Source organism: Leucoraja erinacea, chromosome 2 (assembly GCF_028641065.1).
Source record: "Leucoraja erinacea ecotype New England chromosome 2, Leri_hhj_1, whole genome shotgun sequence".
NCBI lineage: Eukaryota > Metazoa > Chordata > Chondrichthyes > Rajiformes > Rajidae > Leucoraja > Leucoraja erinaceus.
Window position 1 is genome coordinate 118,061,644 of NC_073378.1, and position 19,902 is coordinate 118,081,545.

At 44.4% G+C, this 19,902-nt stretch overlaps 1 protein-coding gene across 1 annotated transcript in view; it reads right to left on the reverse strand.

The window, feature by feature from the left end:
- The window catches only part of ptprn2 (protein tyrosine phosphatase receptor type N2), a 724,318-nt gene that overhangs the window by 37,812 nt on the left and 666,604 nt on the right, over nt 1–19,902 (reverse strand). Inside the window, exons 17-18 of the mRNA XM_055664540.1 lie at nt 10,796–10,873; nt 5,663–5,782 (exon numbers count right to left, since the gene is read on the reverse strand). Coding sequence (XP_055520515.1) covers nt 5,663–5,782; nt 10,796–10,873 — 198 coding nt within the window. The remainder of the gene's footprint in view (nt 1–5,662; nt 5,783–10,795; nt 10,874–19,902) is intronic.

The following is a 19,902-nucleotide window of genomic DNA, read 5'->3' on the forward strand; positions in this document are numbered from 1 at the left end:
AATAGATCCTTTGTCCCAGCATGCCCAGGTCGACTATTAAGTACCCGTCTATACTAATCCCATTTACCTGAACTTGGTCCATGCCTTGTATGGCTTTGAAATCCAAATATGTGTCCAGATACGTATCTCTTAAATGTTGTTAGTTACCGGGATACATATCAGGAAGTCCTACACTTCCACAGGAAGTGCATTTCAGATTTCAATCTCATAGAGCGATAGAAAGTCATAGTCAGACACTGTGGAAACAGGCCATTCGATCCAACATGTCCACTCAGACCAACATGTCCCATTTACATTAGTCCCACCTGCCTGTGTTTGGCCCATATCCCTCTAAACCTATCCTATCCATGTACCTGCCTAAATGCTTCCTAAATGTTGCGATAGTACCTGGTTTATCTACCTCCTCTGGCAGTTCGTTCCATACACCTACCATCCTTTTTGTGAAAACGGTACCCCGCAGATTCCTATAACATTTTTCCCCCCTCTGAGTGAAAACAAATCTTCCTTAGTTTCCCATTAAAGCCCTTCCCCATTACTTTAAACCTATGACCTGAGGCTTCAAACACCTCTGCTATGTAACCTAACCACTGTCCCTCACTATAATCCCTCCTAATTGTGTACACCTCGATCAGAAGCCCCAAAGGCAAACTCAGCACATCCTGTTGAATCTTCTTTGCACTCTCTCAAGTACATTGGTATCCTGCCTATAGTGTGGAGACCTCCAGTCATCCAGTTATTATCAAAGTTGCCCATCAGCTTTCATACCCATGGTTGGAGATGAGACTGGAGGAGTCACAGGTTTGAAAAGACGGGTTTGCATTGAAGTAAGGGAGCCAAAGATTTTCTTTGCTATCACAGAGGAGATTTACTAGAGGAGATTTACTAGAATGTTGCCTGAGTTTAAACAACTAAGTTACAGAGAAAGGTTGAATAAGTTAGGTCTTTATTCTCTGGAGAGCAGAAGGTTAAGGGGGGACTTGATAGAGGTCTTTAAAATGATGAGAGGGATAGACAGAGTTGATGTGGACAAGCTTTTCCCTTTGAGAATAGGAAAGATTCAAACAAGAGGACATGACTTCAGAGTTAAGGGACATAAGTTTAGGGGTACCATGAGGGGGAACTTCTTTACTCAGAGAGTGGTAGCGGTGTGGAATGAGCTTCCAGTGGAAGTGGTGGAGGCAGGTTCGTTGGTATCATTTTAAAATAAATTGGATAAGCATATGGATGAGAAGGGAATGGAGGGTTATGGTATGAGTGCAGGCAGGTGAGACTAAGGGAAAAAAGTTGTTCGGCACGGACTTGTAGGGCCGAGATGGCCTGTTTCCGTGCTGTAATTGTTATATGGTTATATGGTTATCATGGGGGATCTTGGAAAAGTAGGCATTTCAGACAGAATAGGACTAAATGGGCAGCATCTATGGAAACTGGAGAATAAAAGGACATGCCTTTGGAAAGGAGATGAGGAACGACTTTAGTCAATGGGAGGTGAATCTGTGGAAATCTTTGCCACATATGACTGTGGAGGCCAAGTCATTACAGTGGAGATCGACAGATTCTTGATTAGCAAGGCTATCAAAGGTTATGGGGAGAAGGCAGGAGAATGGGGCGAATAGAGAAATATAGATCAGCCATGATTGGATAGCAAAGTAGACTCAATGAGCCGAACAGTCTAATTCTGTTCCTAAACATGAATTAATGTTTTAGCTCTGGGAATCTTTGTTGTCAGGTTCTGGACCTATAATGCCTGAAGAAGGGTCTCGACCCGAAACTTCACTTTTTGTGCCTATCTTTGGTTTAAACCAGCATGTGAAGTTCCTTCCAACACTGTACACTAAAATGTCCACTGTTCCTTTGTCCACAGATACTGCCGAACTGGCGTGTGTTTACAATATTTTCTATTTTTAATTCAGATTTCCTGAATCTGCATTTTTTTAAATTCTCATTTCTTGGGCTATGTGGTGTGGTCAGGTTAGGTGAGGACTATGATGCATGTAATGACTTGATGTCCATTGCACCCATTATATTCTGGTTCCTTGTCTTCGGAGAGTACAAATTGGGGTTAAACTGAGAGTGGGGTATTGCATGTGGAGGCAAGGGTGTGGCTTAGCAGATCAGTCGCTTGAAAATCTCATGTTAATTGTGGGGCCAAGGCTACAGAGGTTAGATTTTCATTATCATTTATTTTCGGGATCCAGACACCTCTGATGTGAGAGGGTGGCCTTAGAATTGCTGCCTTACAGCGCCAGAGACCCAAGTTCAATCCTGACTACCGGTGCTGTCAGGATAACCAACTATACATGGTTTATACTTTCACTCTGTGACCGCGTGGGCTTTCCCCGGGTGCTCTGGTTTCCTCTCACATTCCAAAGACGTGCAGTTTTGTAGATTAATTAGCTTCTGCAAAATTATAAATTGTCCCTTGTGTGCAGGATAGGGCTGGGTGATCACTGCGAGGTGCGGTCTCGGTGGGCCGAAAGGCTTGTTTCCGCGCTGTATCTCTGAAGTCTAAAGTCTACAGATAGAAAACAAAATGTATGTCGATTCCGAACTGATATGATGAAACTGGTCTATTGAAGTAGAGAGGGTGAGAGATTTTTAGATAGGCACATGGATATGCTGGGATTAGAGGGATAGATATCACATGCTGACAGAAAAAAATAGTTTAATTTGGCATCACCCATCTTATCTCTCATCAAAATATCTTTGCAGTTTTCCACCCTCAGCCCTCTGCACTGATGTCTCTCATCCCAGTAACAAAAACCTCCTTCTAAATTCACCTGATAGAATAGGCAATATGCTCTCACTGCCCTGAGTTCATGCCCTGCTCTCCATAAAATCTCTGCAACTCATAATCCTAGCCATCTACAGGAGTTAAGAGTTTAACGGATCATTGTCAACTTTCCTCGCATCTTCCAGAGCAAAGTAGCTGACTTAACGGTCATCCAATCTATCCATAACCATTGAATCCCACCAGTGCACTGTGGCTAGATTGTGTGCCACCTACAAAATGCACTAGTTTAGTTTTAGTTTAGAGATACAGAGTGGAAACAGGCCCTTTGGGTCACTGGGTCCATGCAGACCAACAATCACCTATACACTAGTTCTATCCTGCACACTAGGGACAATTTACAGAGGCCAATTAGAAAACTGCGGGTCTTTGGAACATAGAAACATAGAAATTAGGTGCAGGAGTAGGCCATTCGGCCCTTCGAGCCTGCACCGCCATTCAACATGATCATGGCTGATCATCCAACTCAGTATCCTGTACCTGCCTTCTCTCCATACCCTCTGATCCCTTTAGCCACAAGGGCCACATCTAACTCCCTCTTAAATATAGCCAATGAACTGGCCTCGACTACCTTCTGCGGCAGAGAGTTCCAGAAATTCACCACTCTCTGTGTGAAAAACTTTCTTCTCATCTTGGTTTTAAAGGATTTCTCCCTTATCCTTAAGCTGTGACCCCTTGTCCTGGACTTCCCCAACATCGGGAGCAATCTTCCTGCATCTAGCCTGTCCAACCCCTTAAGAATTTTGTAAGTTTCTATAAGATCCCCTCTCAATCTCCTAAATTCTAGAGAGTATAAACCAAGTCTATCCAGTCTTTCTTCATAAGACAGTCCTGACATCCCAGGAATCAGTCTGGTGAACCTTCTCTGCACTCCCTCTATGGCAATAATGTCCTTCCTCAGATTAGGAGACCAAAACTGTATGCAATACTCCAGGTGTGGTCTCACCAAGACCCTGTACAACTGCAGTAGAACCTCCCTGCTCCTATACTCAAATCCTTTTGCTATGAAAGCTAACATACCACTTGCTTTCTTCACTGCCTGCTGCACCTGCATGCCTACTTTCAATGACTGGTGTACCATGACACCCAGGTCTCGCTGCATCTCCCCTTTTCCTAGTCGGCCACCGTTTAGATAATAATCTGCTTTCCCGTTTTTGCCACCAAAATGGATAACCTGACATTTATCCACATTATACTGCATCTGCCAAACATTTGCCCACTCACCCAGCCTATCCAAGTCCCTTGCAGTCTCCTAGCATCCTCCTCACAGCTAACACTGCCCCCCAGCTTAGTGTCATCCGCAAACTTGGAGATATTGCCTTCAATTCCCTCATCCAGATCATTAATATACCTGGAAAAAACCCAGCCGTTAACAGGGAGAACGTACAACCTCTGTATAGACAGCACCCGTAGTCAGGATCGAACCCGTGCCTCTGGTTCTGTAAGGCAGCTGCTCCACCGCTGCATCGCTGTGCCACCCAAGAAGTGAGACAGTTGCGTATAGACAACAACCATCTCAAGATGGCCTTCAGAGGGTGGCGCGCAGGACATGTGTGGAAGCTGCAGGTTTATTCAAGTCTTGCAACGTGCTACCACGCTTTCCAACCTGACTCCCAAGATCTTGAGTGAGGAGAGTAGCAGCACTGGAGATAGAGCAGGAACAACCCAGTGGATGCAATCGGCTGTGAGCAGAAACGGCAGCACCACACGATGCAACAGAATGCAACAGATTAACATCACTTCCATTCAACTTGCATCCAGGCTTGTATGCTGCAGCCCCCTTCATTCTAACTCATGCACAATGATGGGATTTATGCAGAGATGGCCTGGAGCCAGATTTCTTAGGGATTTCTTAGGGAATTTTACCATCTCCTTTCTCCCATAACTTCACTTAACTTTCTAATTTCACATTATTGGCCTCTCTGCCAAACTTTACGGCAAAACCTTGCTTCATCAAGTAGTTTTTAGTAACCATTTCAGAGGTTTAACGGTGAATTAAAGATCGTTCAGTTTTTTGTTTCAGTTTAGTTAAATATTCCATTCATCCCAGAGGCATTTAACCAATTCCTAGATCTTCTAAAAAAGACGCAAAGAACATGGATAGTTGGCATTTTGGGTCAAGACCCTTCTTCAGAGCCGTTCCTAAATCCTCTATTTATCGTTTATCCTCCATTTAGTTTTTGTTTCCTTTAGTGCAATTACATTTTGATTATAACACTGTGACTCCATGACTTATTATAAGGTGCTGGTTTAATTCCTTGATCAGGATGGTTACAAGGGTGGTTATGGATAGGACACTAGGTGGTGACTGAGATCATGGCTGTGCGTTTAAGATTCTGCTAACATGATAGGGCTGATTCAACAATGTAAAATGTGAACATGAAGCAACAATGTGAAGATTAAAACAAGAGTCAGTCTGAAAAGTCTGTGAGTCTGAAGAAGGGTCTTGACCCGAAACGTCATCTATTCCTTTTCTCCAGAGATGCTGCCTGACCCGCTGAGTTACTCCAGCTTTTTGTGTCAAATCGCCACGATGGTTCTCTGAGAAATTTGGTGCTAAACCAGCGAGTTAACATAATATATAGATAGATACCCTCGTCGTGGATAAATTAGTGTGAAGGAAAAGGCAGAAAAGTTGCAGATTAAGTTAGGCCCGTAAACAGTTCATTTTTCTGAGACCGGAGAAGGGTCCCAACCTGAAACGTCACCTATCCATTCCCTCAACAGATGCCGCCTAACTTGCTGAGTTATTCCAGGACATTGCGTTCAGTTCATTTTTAATATTTGTTACTGTGGGTGTTAAGAGTCACAGACTGAATAAGTGAAGTTCTGTTCTTCAGCGAGTTACACACACTGCAAGGAGCTGCACCTTACCTCATAGATGTGATAGAGGTTTGAACCTTCGTCTGGCCAATAATGGTGGCATTGCTTGACTCCATTTTCCGTTAAGGGTGTCAGCATGACGATAACCACACAGCCGTTCTCCCAAACCATCTGATGGAAAGCAGAAGATTAGTTTAGTTTAGAGACACAGTGTGGAAATAAGCCCTTTGGCCAACCCAGTCCGTGCCGGCCGACGATCGCCCACACGCTAGGGACAATTTACAGGAACCAATTGACCCACAAACCTGCACGTCTTTGGAATGTGGGAGGAAACCGGGGCACCCGGGGAAAGCCCACGCAGTCTACAGGGAGAACGTACAAACTGTACAGACAGCACCGGTAGTCAGATTCGAACCGGATGTCTGGAGCTGTAAGGCAGCGCTCCAGTGCTGTGCCGTTGTGTTGTGAGAGACTGCGTTCACGGCGTGAGGGGATAATCACACCTTATCACTGGGTCACATTCAGAAATCAAGCACACAGCAAGCGAAGGTTGGTTGATGTGTTCTTCAATTCCTTTCAATTGAATTGGAAATTTCTTTTTCATGTTTTCCTTGCATGAATCCGACCATTTTGCTCCGCTTGCTCCACTTTTCGATCATGGCCTATCTATTTTTTTACCCTCATCCCCGTACTCTTGACTTCTCCTCGTAACCTTTGACACCCTTACTGATCAAGAATCTATCAATCCTCGGCGGGCTGCGGCATACAGGGAGGAGGTCGCCAAGCCGTAGCCTGCTCATCCCCAGAAGACCAGAGGGACCGGGAGCTGGTGATGATGATGATGGCGGAGGCAACTGGCGAGGAGCAAGGCCGGCAGGAGAGAGAACTGGGGTCTGGCCTACACGCCTTCAAGGTCACAAGTTCACAAGTCATAGCAGTAGCACTAGGCCATTCAGCCCATCGAGTCTACTCCGCCATTCAATCATGGCTGATCTCTGCCTCCTAATCCCATTTTCCTACCTTCTTCCCATAACCTTTGACACCCGTTCTAATCAAGAATTTGTCCATCTCTGCCTTAAAAATATCCACTGGCTTGGCCTCTACAGCCCTCTGTGATAATGAGTTCCATGGATTCACTACCCTCTGACAAAATAAGTTCCTCCTCATTTCCTTTCTAAAAGAGCACCCTTTAATTCTAAGGCTATGACTGATTCTAGACTCTCCCACCAGAGCAAACATCCTTTACCAGTGGTAACATCCACTCTATCTATGCCTTTCATTATTCTGTAAATTTCAATGAGGTCCCCCCTCAACTTTCGAAACTCCAGGTCAATGCCGGAGCCCCCAAGGCACAAAGGTGGACGGGCAAGGAGAGAAATATTGCATCCAAGTAAAGTCATAGATTCTTAGAGTGATACAGTGTGGAAACAGGCCCTTCTGCCCAATTCGTCCACACCGGCTAACAGGTCCTGCTACATTAGTCCCACCTGCCCGAGTTAGGTCTACATCCCTCCAAACCTGTCTAACTGTTTCTTAAATGTTGGGAAAGTCCTAGCCTCAAATGACAGCTTGTCCATACACCCACTACCCTTTGTGTGAATAGGTCACATCTCAGATTTCCATTAAATCTTTTCTCCTTCACCTTAAACCCACAGTATGTCCTCTGGTCCTCGAATCACCTACTCTGGGCAAGAGACTCTGTGCATCCACCCGATCTATTTGTCTCATGATTTTATACACCTCTATAAAATCGCCCCTTATCCTCCTGCGCTTCAAGGAATAGATTCCCAGCCTACTCAACCTCTCCCTATAGCTCAGATTCTCTCGGCCTGGCAACATCCTCGTAAATCTTCTCTGTACCCTTTCCGGCTTGAAGGTGTTGGCTGGAAGGCAGCCTGGGACTCGCCTGGATCGGGCACCACCCATTAGAACTAGAGCATGGACTGGACTTTGAAACTGGTGCCAAAATATGGTGCCTCTTGCATGCAAACCCAATAGTCTATTTCTGTACACTTTGCAAACTAGGGATGTGCTTGGATATGGGAATACTTTACTGCACTGCATGGAAGAAAATAATTTCAATGTGCGTTTGCACATGTGACAGTAACAGCACCATTGAATCTTTGAAAAATACCCAATGACTTGTCCTCCACCACCATCTGAAGCAATGAATGCCACAGATCAACCACCCTCTGGCTATTTCACTTTGTGCTAAATTTAATTCTTTACTCTAAGAGTAACTGCATTGGAGATCATTAAGTATTACAACACGATTTTTATAAATATATTTTTCTCAGGAACACCATGTTCTGTTTACACTAGCACTTAAGACAAAAGGCTCATTCTCAATCCTAATGCAAGAAAAGTAATTTATTTCACTTTCCATAAAATTGATACAAGGATCGCAGAAGCCATAATCAAAATGAAAATAAATACTTTTTTTTTATGACAGCAATAAAAATACAACAATTGTAATCAACAGAGGCGGCATTGGTTATTTTTGTCTGCAGTCCAAAGGGATGTTAATATAGGCCATTCCAACTTTGTGCAGTATTCTGGAGGGAAAGATTTGGAAGCTTCATTAAAGTGCTTGGTGATTTTGGAAAAATCTTTTGACGAGGGCATTCAGAAATCTTTCAGAGTGAAACTTGACCCATCCGGAATGGGAGGGATATGGATCATGTGCAAGCACATGAGATTACTGTGGCTGTAGTCACTGGATTTTAGAAGGATGAGGGGGTACCTCATTGAAACATACCGAATAGTGAAAGGCTGTGATAGAGTGAATGTGGAGAGGATGTTTCCACTAGTGGGAGAGTCCAGGACCAGAGGCCATAGTCTCAGAATAAAAGGACGTATTTTCAGAAAGGAGATGAGAAGGAATTTCTTCAGTTAAAAGGTGGTGAATCCATGAATTATTTGCCATAGACGGCTGTGGAGGCCAAATCAATGGGATATTTTTAAGGTGAAGAATGACAGGTTCTTGATTAGTAAACCATAGTTTTATGGTTTAAAATTATCACTTGGTTTGTGACTTAAAAGGCCTATGGTGCCAACTATGGTGTCAGGGGTTATGGGGCGAAGGCAGGAGAATGGGGTTGAGGCGGAAAGATAGATCAGCCGTGAATGAGTGGTGGAGTAGACTTGATGGGCCGAATGGCCGAATTATGCTCCTGGAACTTACAAACGTATTAGTTTGGCTTGGCATCATGTTTGGTACAGACATTGTGGGCTGGAGGGCCTGTTACTATGTTGTACTGTTCTGTGTTCCATGTTTTACCCAAGCTATGATAGTTATAAAGTGCTTGAATGTCATCACTCTGTTTCTTTTCAACAAGGACGGCTGAACTGGGTTCAGTTAAATTTTGAGGGAAAGTAATGAATGTTGAGACTCCTGTGTTTCCAGTGACATGTGGAGATTTCTGACACGAGAAAACCAAGGGGAAGGGTTCTGGTTTGGCCACACGTGCTCTGCATTGAGGTCAATGGAACTGAGGGTCAGGAAGAACATAAGACCATTGGAACGTTAGAGGAGGAGTAGGCCACTCGGCCCCTCTTATAGAAACTTACAACATTCTTAAGGGGTTGGACAGGCTAGATGCAGGAAGATTGTTCCCGATGTTGGGGAAGTCCAGAACAAGGGGCCACAGCTTAAGGATAAGGGGGAAATCCTTTAAAACCGAGATGAGAAGAACTTTTTTCACACAGAGAGTGGTGAATCTCTGGAACTCTCTGCCACAGAAGGTAGTTGAGGCCAATACATTGGCTATACTGTATGTAAGAGGGAGTTGGATGTGGCCCTTGTGGCTCAGGGGGTATGGAGAGAAGGCAGGTACAGGATACCGAGTTGGATGATCAGCCATGATCATATTGAATGGTGGTGCTGGCTCGAAGGGCCGAATGGCCTACTCCTGCACCTATTTTCTATGTTCTATAGTTCTATGTTTCCAGCTTGGCCCTTTATTCAACATGATCACAGCTGCGACCTACAGCGGTGGAGCAGCGATGGAGAACATTAATGGCTTCGCTTGGCCAGGCCGAACTCGCAACGCCACCAGGACAACAGACCTTCATGGTCAGGCCAAGAACACTGCACTTCCAACAACTGGGACTTGAAAATGGCACCAAACTGACAACCCTGCATAATGCCTCAGTGTACTACTGCTATACACTTGTACTGTATCTGAGATGCTTCTCTAAGATGTATCTAAGTGCTTCTGTACAGTATACCTGCACTGAACCGAACACAAAAATGAATTCCACTGTACCTCAGTACATGTGACAAATAAAGTCCCATAACGCTGATCTGCCCAGATCTCAACTCTTCTTCTGTACCGGTTCCCCCTAGACCTCAAAGCCCTAAAATAGACACATAGGACGCATTTATTCTGACCCGAAATGTCAGCTATTCCTTTTCTCCAGAGATGCTGCCTGACCTGCTGAGTTAGTCCAACATTTTGTTTCTATTTTCGGTGTACAACAGTGTCTGTAGTGCCTTCCTATGCATTTTGTCCTCAATTCCCTGATCCTTCAAAAATATATCTCCCCCCTCTTTAAAGAACACTAACGATCCATTTCTCCCAATCTTCCAGAGTAAGGAATTCCAGAGATCATAAAAGTCATAAGTGATAGGAACAGTATTAGTCCATTCGGCCCATCAAGTTCACTCCACCATTTAATCATGGCTGATCTATCTCTCCCTCCTAACGCCATTCTCCAGCCTTCTCCACATAACCCCTGACACCCGTACTAATCAAGAATCTATCTATCTCTGCCTTACAAATATCCATTGACGGCCTCCACAGCCTTCCATGGATTCACCACCCAACTGTGAGAAGAAAACTTCCATGCAGCTCAGTTTTAAATGACGGCCCTTATTCTTGTAACCACAAGCTGGGGTTGACCATTGTCACCTCCTGCTCTGAGCATTTCTAGGAGGTTTCATTAAGCCTTTCTCCATCTTCCACCCTTCTCTCTACCATTCCCTTGCAAAGGTCAATCCCCATATCCTTCAACCATTAGGTACTTTCTCAAAATTCCACAAAACCATCAGGCCTTTTTTTCCTAATTGATCTGTAATTATATCAACGTCAACTGTGCCTTGTTCCTGCAGCTTTTTAACTGAGGTTCTGTTTGCCTAACTTTTACTATAATGCTTTTTGAAATGTAAATGAAGCTCCTTACCTGCCAAAAATCAGCCACCGTGGCAGGAAGTGGTCCTTGAGAAGCGATGTAGGCGGGGTTCCTGGGATCATGGTCCATCTGGACGGAGAGAGATGAGAGATATGTGGATATCACAGAGGTCTGAATGCTCCACACCAGTGTGTTTCATCATCACCAAGTGATAAATTACATTCCATGATTTTCAATGGTGAAGTTCAACAGTTGGCTTCACAGGCAAACTAACAACCCATGCAGGGTTTGCAATTGGAATGAAGCAGAATGGAAGTCAGAGACTATTGATAATAAAAGTGATAGACTTGTACTCCTTCAGCATCTTTTATTAGCACAGTGCATCTCAAGATAAAGTCAAACTTTGGAGATTTGAGCACGTCAGTGACCTTACATAGACAAAAACGCTGGAGGAACTCAGCGGGTGAGGCAGCATCTATGGAGCGAAGGAATAGGTGACGTTTTGGGTCGAGTCCCTTCTTCAGACTGACGTGGGGGTGGGGGGGGGGGGGGGGGGGAAGAAGAGAAAAAGAGGCGGAGACAGTAGGCGGTGGGAGAGCTGGGAAGGGGAGGGGAATAAGGGAGAAGGAAGGAGGGACTATCTGAAATTGGAGGTCAATGTTCATACCGCTGGGGTGTAAACTACCTAAGTGAAATATGAGGTGCTGCTCCTCCAATTTGCAGTGGGACTCGCTCTGGCCATGGAGGAGGCCTAGAAGAGAAAGGTCGGATTCGGAATGGGAGGGGGAGTTGAAGTGCTGAGCCACCGGGAGATCAGGTTGGTTAATGCGAACTGAGCGGAGGTGTTGGGCGAAGCGATCGCCAAGCCTGCGGTGGGTCTCACCGATGTAGAACAGTTGACACCTAGAACAGCGGATGCGATCGATGAGGTTGGAGGAGGTGCAGGTGAACCTCTGCCTCACCTGGAATTGATATTAGTCCCCACAGAACGTGGAGACAAACAGTATTGTAATGCTGACCAGTGCTGGCCAAGTTGTCAAGTAAAGGGCAGCACACCAAGTGTGACTCCTCAAAATACAAATTATATGCTGACTGCAGAATGCCAATGGGTTCTCCATTTATAGTATTGGTACTGGTTTATTATTGTCACTGGTTCATTACCATCCAGTAATATTACAACATTTTAAACTGTACTATAAGAATACTATACTATAACAGGTACTCCAACAATGTTTAAAATACATTTAGACAGGTAGATGGATCGGAAATGTTTCGAGAGATAAACGCCAAACGCGGGCAGGTGGAAATAGATTAGATGAGGCTTCTCGGTCGGCATGGGCAAGTTGGGCCGAAGGGCCTGCATCCGTGCTGTGTGACTACGATTCTAAGCGAAAACATTGTTGGCGTGCTATTCAAGCAAACTATGTCTACATACAAGTGGCACACAAGTACAACAGGTTGTGCAAACCGAAATAGATTATAGTGCGGAATAAGTGTCCCACATGCTCTTTATGTAGATGACAAGGTGCTGGTACGCGTATATTTCCTTGCTATTGGTGTCTATGGCCGGTCCTGGTTCCATCAGCTGCTTAAGCAGTTTAAGGGCCTGACCGCCTAGTTTAAATCATAATCTGTTTTATTTTTACTTTTTGTAACATTAAAAATTCTGTAACATTAAACATTTGAAAAATTAGTTTAAAACATTTTAGAAGTGTCAGTATGCCGCACCAGCACCTACCATCTCCATAAAGTCCTGGTATTGCAGCATTAAAGCATTACAGTTGCAGACAAAGTGCAGATTTAAAATAAGTACAAGGAACACAAGGAGGTAGACTGGGATGTCAGGACTACAAGGGTAGCACAGTGGCACAGCGGTAGAGTTGCTGCCTTAGTGCCAGAGACCCGGTTTGCTCCTGACTACGGGTGCTGTCTGTACGGAGTTTGTATGTCCTCCCCCGGGTGCTTCGGTTTCCTCCACACTACAAGGACGTACAGGTCTCTAGGTTAGTTGGCTTTGGTAAAATTGTAAATTGTCTGTAGGATGTAGGATCGTGTTCGTGTACGGGGCGATCGCTGGTCAGCATGGACTCAGTGGGCCAAGGGCAGGGCATGTTCATCGTTGTATCTCTAAAGTCTAAAGTAACGCCTTATTTTATGAGAGTTTGGAGAAACAGAATGGAATCAGGGCCTTCGTTCCACCGAATACACGCCATGGATCACCTATTCACACTAGTTCCATCAGCCTGAAGAAGGGTTTCGGCCCGAAACGTTGCCTATTTCCTTTGCTCTATAGATGCTGCTGCACCCGCTGAGTTTCTCCAGCAGTTTTGTCTACCTTCGATTTTCCAGCATCTGCAGTTCCTTATAAGCACATTAGTTCCATGTTAGCAGACTTTCTCATCCACTTCCTACATGTTTGGGGTAAGTTACAGAGGCCAGTTAACCTGCAAACGTACACGTCTTTGGGATGTGGAATGAAACCGGTGTACCCGGAAGAAATCCACGCGGTCACAGGGAGAATGTGCAAACTCCACACAGACAGAGGTCAGGATTGAACCCAGGTCTCTGGCACTGTGAATGAGCAGATCTATCAACTGCACAATTGTGCCACCCATTGTGCCTTTATGCCCGTCTGTTCAGTAATCTGATAACAGCAGGGAAGTTGTTTCATAAGTTCATAAGACATTGGAACAGAATTAGCCCATTTGGACCATAAAGTCTAATCCGTCATTCAATCATGGCTGTTTTATCTTTCCCTCTCAACTCCATTCTCCTGCCTTCTCCCCATAAACCCTAACATCCTTATTAATCAAGCACCCCTTCATCTCCTTTTAATTTGAGCCTGTGCCCTCTGGTCCTAGACGCTCCACATCCACTCTATCCAGGCTTTTCACTATTCGGTAAGTTTCAATGATATCCCCCCCACCCCCGCCTCATCCTTCTAAACTCCAGTGAGTACAGGCCCAGAGCCATCAAACTCTCATCATATAGTAACCTAGTCATCCCAGGGACCATTCTCATAAACGTCCTCCGGACCCTCTCCAGCACCAGCACATGTGCTCAGAAATGGGGCCCAAAACAGTTCAAACTGTTGCAAATACCACCTGACCAGTGCCTTATGAAGCCTCTGCATTACATCCCTGCTTTTATGCTCTTGAAATAAATGCTAACATTAACGAATCAACCTGCAAATTAACCTAAAAAGGGTACAAAATGCTGGAGTAACTCAGCTGGACCAGCTATGGAGAGAAGGAATGGGTGACGTTTTGGGTCGAGTTCCTTCACTCGAGCTGAAAGGTCAGCCATTCCTTCTATCCAGAGATGCTGCCTGGCCTGCTGAGTTATTCCAGCATTGTGTGTCCCTTTTCAGTGTAAACCAGCATCTGCAGTTCCTTCCTACATATTTTGTCTGCAAATAAATCATTTGGGAATCCGGCACTCCCAAGTCAACTTAGCAACTCCGATTTCTGAATCCTCCCACCAGTTAGAAAATAGTCTACCCATTTATTCCTACAACTAAGTTCGTATCTAATCGGGCGTTGACTGCTTGATCAGACATGTAGCACGGATCAGCATTCTGTTAGTTCAGCACTGGAGTGTCAGCTGAGAATCGGTCCTTAAAGGGCAGAACCTTCTGTCTCAGGGTCCAGAGAACTATCTCACCAAAAGCTAACGTCGACAGGCTTGGCGAGTCCGTCAGTTCGGGGTTGCTCATAAATGTGTTTAATCAAACTTTCAAGATGCAAGACAAATCCTTTCTTCTTATTCATGATGAGAAAATAAATCTATTAGGATAGAGTTCAGTAATCATCAATGGAATAGAGATGATGATCAAAAAATTAAATCAGATACAAATTCAAGACTCAGGGCACTTGTGGGGGGGAGCGTTCCAATGTATTCCTCAGGGATGGAAGGTTCAAAGAAATGCCCAGCAATACTGGAGCGCTGAACCAGGAATTTTTTCAGCTTTATTGATAAGATTATTTATCAAGCAGAGGAGCATGATAACACTGGAGGCCCATTTCCACAAGATGGTGGTTCAGGGTTGACGTCTGGATGTGATGATAGGGCCTGCACCCCAGGAAGGCTAGGTTAACCCATGTTGCTGCTGGAGATTTTTCTGATTAATATACTGCACCAGTTTTTTAAAATTGTGCAAATGTAAACCATACAATGTCCTGAAGTGTGTTCCAATTCTCCATCCCCCAGACACAACATGTAGCCTCTCGACTTGCATGCTGCGTTTTACATCCATCGTTTATGTCTGCAGGAAGATAGACACAAAATGCTGGAATAACTCAGGCAGCATCTCTGGAGAAAAGGAATAGGCGTCGTTTTCGGGCTGGAACCCTTCGTCTGACGAAGGAGTTACTCCAGCATTTTGCGCCTCCCTTCGCCATAAGCCAGCATCTGCAGTTACCTCCTACACATTATGTTTGTAGGATCCTGTAATCCTGTAAGTACTCAATGAAATCGCCCAACACAAGAAGTGGTAATGGGCTATTATGGGCTCCACCCTTCATTGGACAACTGTTGCTGGCCTTAATTTGTTCTGGCCCTTTTCTTAACTCCAGTTCCCTCCCCTCTGTTTTCAGTCTGAAGAAGGGTCCCGACCTGAAACAGTGTACCCATTAATTTTCTCATGAGATGCTATCAAACCTGTTGAGTTACTCGAGCACTTTGTGCCTATCTTCGGTGTATACCAGCATCTGCAGTTCCTCTCTACGCATGGGCAGGTGACGTTTCGGGTTTCGGGTTTCGAGCTGGGATCCTTCTGCAGACTTAAGAGTCGGAACGTTATGTTACAACTTAACAAAGCACTTGTGAGCCTCTTGAAAGGGTTTTGTGAGATTCTGGTTACCTCTCTGCAGCAACAATTTGATTGTGCTGGAGAGAGTGTAGAGGAGATTCACCAGGATATTGCCTGGATTTGAGGACTTTAGTTATGGGGAAAGATTGGATAGGCTGGGTTTGTTTTCACTGAAGCCAAGACTGAGGGTGGCCTGATAGAAGTGTGTAAGATTATGAGCAGCATAACTGGGGTAGATAGTCCAAATATTTTTCCTGTGGTAGGCATGTCAAAAACAAGAGGACATAGTGTAAATAACCTTATCCTTCAAATCCTCTTTTCCAACTCTTTACTCTTTTGCAAGGTGGAGTTGCTGCCTTCCTGCGCTTGCAGCAGCAGAGACGTGGGTTTGATCCTGACTACGGGTGCTGTCTGTACGGAGTTTGTACGTTCCTCCCCATGACCGCGTGGGTTTTCTCCAAGATCTTCGATTTCCTCCCACACTCCAAAGACGTTCAGGTTTGTAGGTTAATTGGCTTGGGTTTGTATACCTGGCAACCAGTGTAAATTGTCCCTAGTGTGTGTAGGATAGTGCGAATGCGCTGGGATTGCTGGCGGCACACACTCGGTGTGCCAAAGGGCCTGTTTCCGTGCTGTATCTGTGAACTAAACCAAAACTAATCCAAACTAAAGAACAGGCCCTTCAGCCCACAATGTCCATGTTGAACATGATGCCACTTTAAACTAATCTTCTCTGACTCTACACAATCCACATCCCTCCATTCACCTGCATATCCACGTGCTAATCTAAAAGCCTCCTAAATGCCACCACTCACTGCCTCTCTCACCGCCCCTGGCAGATGGGCATTTTTTGCCCATCTCCTGTCTCTGAACCTCTTGACCTGCTCTGCCATTCAACAAAACCATAGCCAATTGTTCACCTCACCCTGAAGCAGCTCAGGTTAAAGATTCATACAGGCTCATTTCCAGCAATCATAAAGGTTCAACAATTTCCTGAAATTCAGCTGAGAGATTTCAGAGCAACCAGCCCAAAACCTTTTTGCCAAAAAGTAATAAAAACTGATGGAAATGTAACTGAATATTCAGTTCAGGGTGAATGCAAGCATGCCCCTTGTTATATGTGTCATCATATTCTATATGTCAAGACTTTGAGAATGTTAAGAAGGGATGAGGAGCAGATACTAAAATTATTTTCATGCACAAATTATTTTTTTAGTTAGGTCTTATAGATATTAATTAAATACAGAATATTTAATAATAAACGATCTCGGGGCATCAAACACTGGGTTCATTATATTTTGGAAACACATCATCAAATAAGGCTCATGCAGTATAAACGCTTGCATCCAAAGTAACACTAGCAAGACCTGAGTTAGCATTCATCAAAGGGCACATTAGAAACAGAAATGAATATATAGGATTCACTTTTAAGAATTTAATCTAATCACAAGGATCAGACTCTGGTCCTTAAAGGAAATTCATATTTTAATAGTCCTCAAATCTGATGAAGTAATTAAAGGCATCAGAGGAGTTCTCTTGCTTTTTAGATGTGCCTGTTAACTGAAAGCTTCAAGCACCAGCAAAGAAAAAAATCAGTTTTAATTCTTTAACCAAGATGCATAATTAAACTTCTTTTATGTCTGTGTCATATAGCTGGAGAAGCAGGACATAATAAGCTTGCATTTATGAAAGCCCCCATTCTGCGACCTTCACTTGCTTTCTATATTCTGCTGCGCATTTCATTATCCGGCCCCTACACGGGTCACTCAGAATTCATCAAACGGAGGGTGCCAATTACGGCTCAGCCGAAAAGTTTGTGCTGTCACACAAGGAATTTCCAGTGTAAATCTCCCGAGCGTACACAAAGCCAAGTCACAAAATTCCTCGCACAATCTGGCTGTCAGTTGGAGGGCACACAGCCAGCAATTACAGCGTTCGGTGACAAAAAGATGGGAAATAAACAGAGGCTGCACATTCTCCTAGCAACATGTAACATGCTTCTAATGACAGCCTTTTGCACAGAGCTGTAATTTCTTCAACGTAATTAAACTGAGACCTCATATTAAGATTCCCCAGGATGTTTTTTGGGGTATTTATTCGTTTTTTCTCCTCACCTCTCCGTCCCTGCCTTTCAGTTTTATGTATTTAAAGTAATCCAGTGTTTTTCAATGTGCAGGGCTTCTTTCTAAATGCCATCAGATAAATCAGCAAATTGGCCTCACTCAGACACAATAGATTTGGCACTCACCACACACAGCAACTGCACAGCCACAAAACTAATCATCACTTTCACCAGCACATGAAAGATAATTGCAGTGTGTTGCCCCTGCATTTCAGTGAAGAAAGGAATTAGTGTCACCCATTGTAAGTGTGTTAGGCGAGCAAAAAAAAAAATCCAGGATTAATAGGTTAAATTGTACAAGAAAAGCAAACATTACGTTTTGTTATCGGAGGGTTTGGGCCAGCTCTAGCAGAGGTAATGAAATGTCGCTGCCTGCCTTCGGATTTTGTGAAATTAAACCGTTTAACGGGGCAGAATAAAAGGGGAGGGCCATTTTAAATCAATGCCAATCACAGGGCCAGCAAGGTCACAATCAGATGGCAGGCAACTCAAGCTGATGAGAAATGTCTCTTCACTTGCAACTCACCTCAACACAATCGGTGAGTAGGGTGGAGTGCATATGCTTGCGGCATAATGCACAATGCAGCTTGCATCTGCAGTAGGCACACAAGGAGCAACAGTGTTGCACTGGCAGCTGACAGGTGTGGAAGAATTTTAAAGGGGCTGTCCCACTGCGGTGACCTAATCTGCGAGTTTAGAAGAGTTTGCCATCGACTCAAACTCGCAGCATGGTCGACACACGTGGTCCTAGGAGGTCCTATGAGGTCACTGGAACTCTCCTTTATGCTTGAGGGACGTTCCCGAATACTCGCGGCCTCAGCTAGGTCGTGGACATTTTTTCGGCATGTTGAAAAAATTTCCGCAAGTATAATTTGGTCGAGGCAGCCGTAGGCAATCTCCTTCACTGACCAGACATTTTGAGGTCCAGAAGATCCTTTTTCCTTGTGGCTGTCAAACTGTGCAACTCCTCCCCTTACTGTCGTGGGGTAGACTGACCCACCCCCCCCCTCTCCCCACTCCCCCGCCATCCCTAATCTTTGCACATCCCCAATCCTGGAATTTCTATTTGTCACTTTAATTTCATGTTTCATGTTTCTTGTTGTGTTTTATGACTGTTACAAACCAATTTCCCTCCTGGGATAAATAAAGTTCTATTGTGAACAATAAATCTTGGTCAAACTACCAATGTCCATGTCCAGTTCAAAATAAAGGTAGTGACTTCAATTTATGTTTTTATCAAAATCAAAGTAAAACTGAATTGGAAAGATTACAGAGGCAGAGAGTAAGGACTTGAAGATGAAATGGGTCACTTGCCATAAATACCTGAAATTAGCCATCTACGATGCATTTTCACTGGGAGGTGGAGAGAGGACGCTGAAGCAATGGGATTCGTCTTTAAATCTATATTACTAAAAGTCTGAACTTGACTCTGTTGTTCTATTTATTGATTTTAGAAAAAAAACGCTGCCAGTTATGGCTGAGATATTTGGCCATCTTACTCAGAGTCCCCTCCACTGCGCAGGCCAAGAGTTATTAGTGTTTAAAAAATGTTGCGATTCTCTCTCCTGAAGGCCACGCCCCTTCTGGAGGGACTATAAAACCCGGATGTGTGGCGGTGCCTCAGTTCTCTGCAAGATGGAGGAAGCGAGAGGTTGCAATTCTCAGTCTGAGCTGTGAACACATGTCTATTAAACGGCGAGTGGTTTTACTGACCTGTCAGTGCTGTTAATGTGGTTTGAAAATGTAGTTTGAAACTGCAAAAGTGGGTTTTGGTTTTAAAGTGCTAAAGTAAGCTGCGTTGCCTTTGGTTTTGAAAGTGCTAATCTTGACCACTTCCTGTTTGGCTTTATATTGATTTTTGTAAAAACGCTACCACATATGGCTGTGGCATTTGGCCATCTTAGTCAGAGTCCCCCTCCGCTCATCAGGTGCCGAGGATGTTTCCCATCGATGAAAAATAAAAGAGTTATTAGTGTTTAAAAAATGTTGAGATTCTCTCTCCTGTCAATCACGCCATGAAGGCCACGCCCCTTCTGGGGGGGATGTGGAAGGGACTATAAAACCCGGAGGTGTGGGCGCAGCACAGTCTCTGCAAGATGGGGATGGAGAGGTCACGGCTTGCTGTCTTTAGTGGCCTTGCTCCCTGCTTGAAATGGTATGAAACTGCACTTGAATTTGGTGCCCTTGCAGCCTGCCCCCCCACTGGCCACCAATATTGTAGTTGTT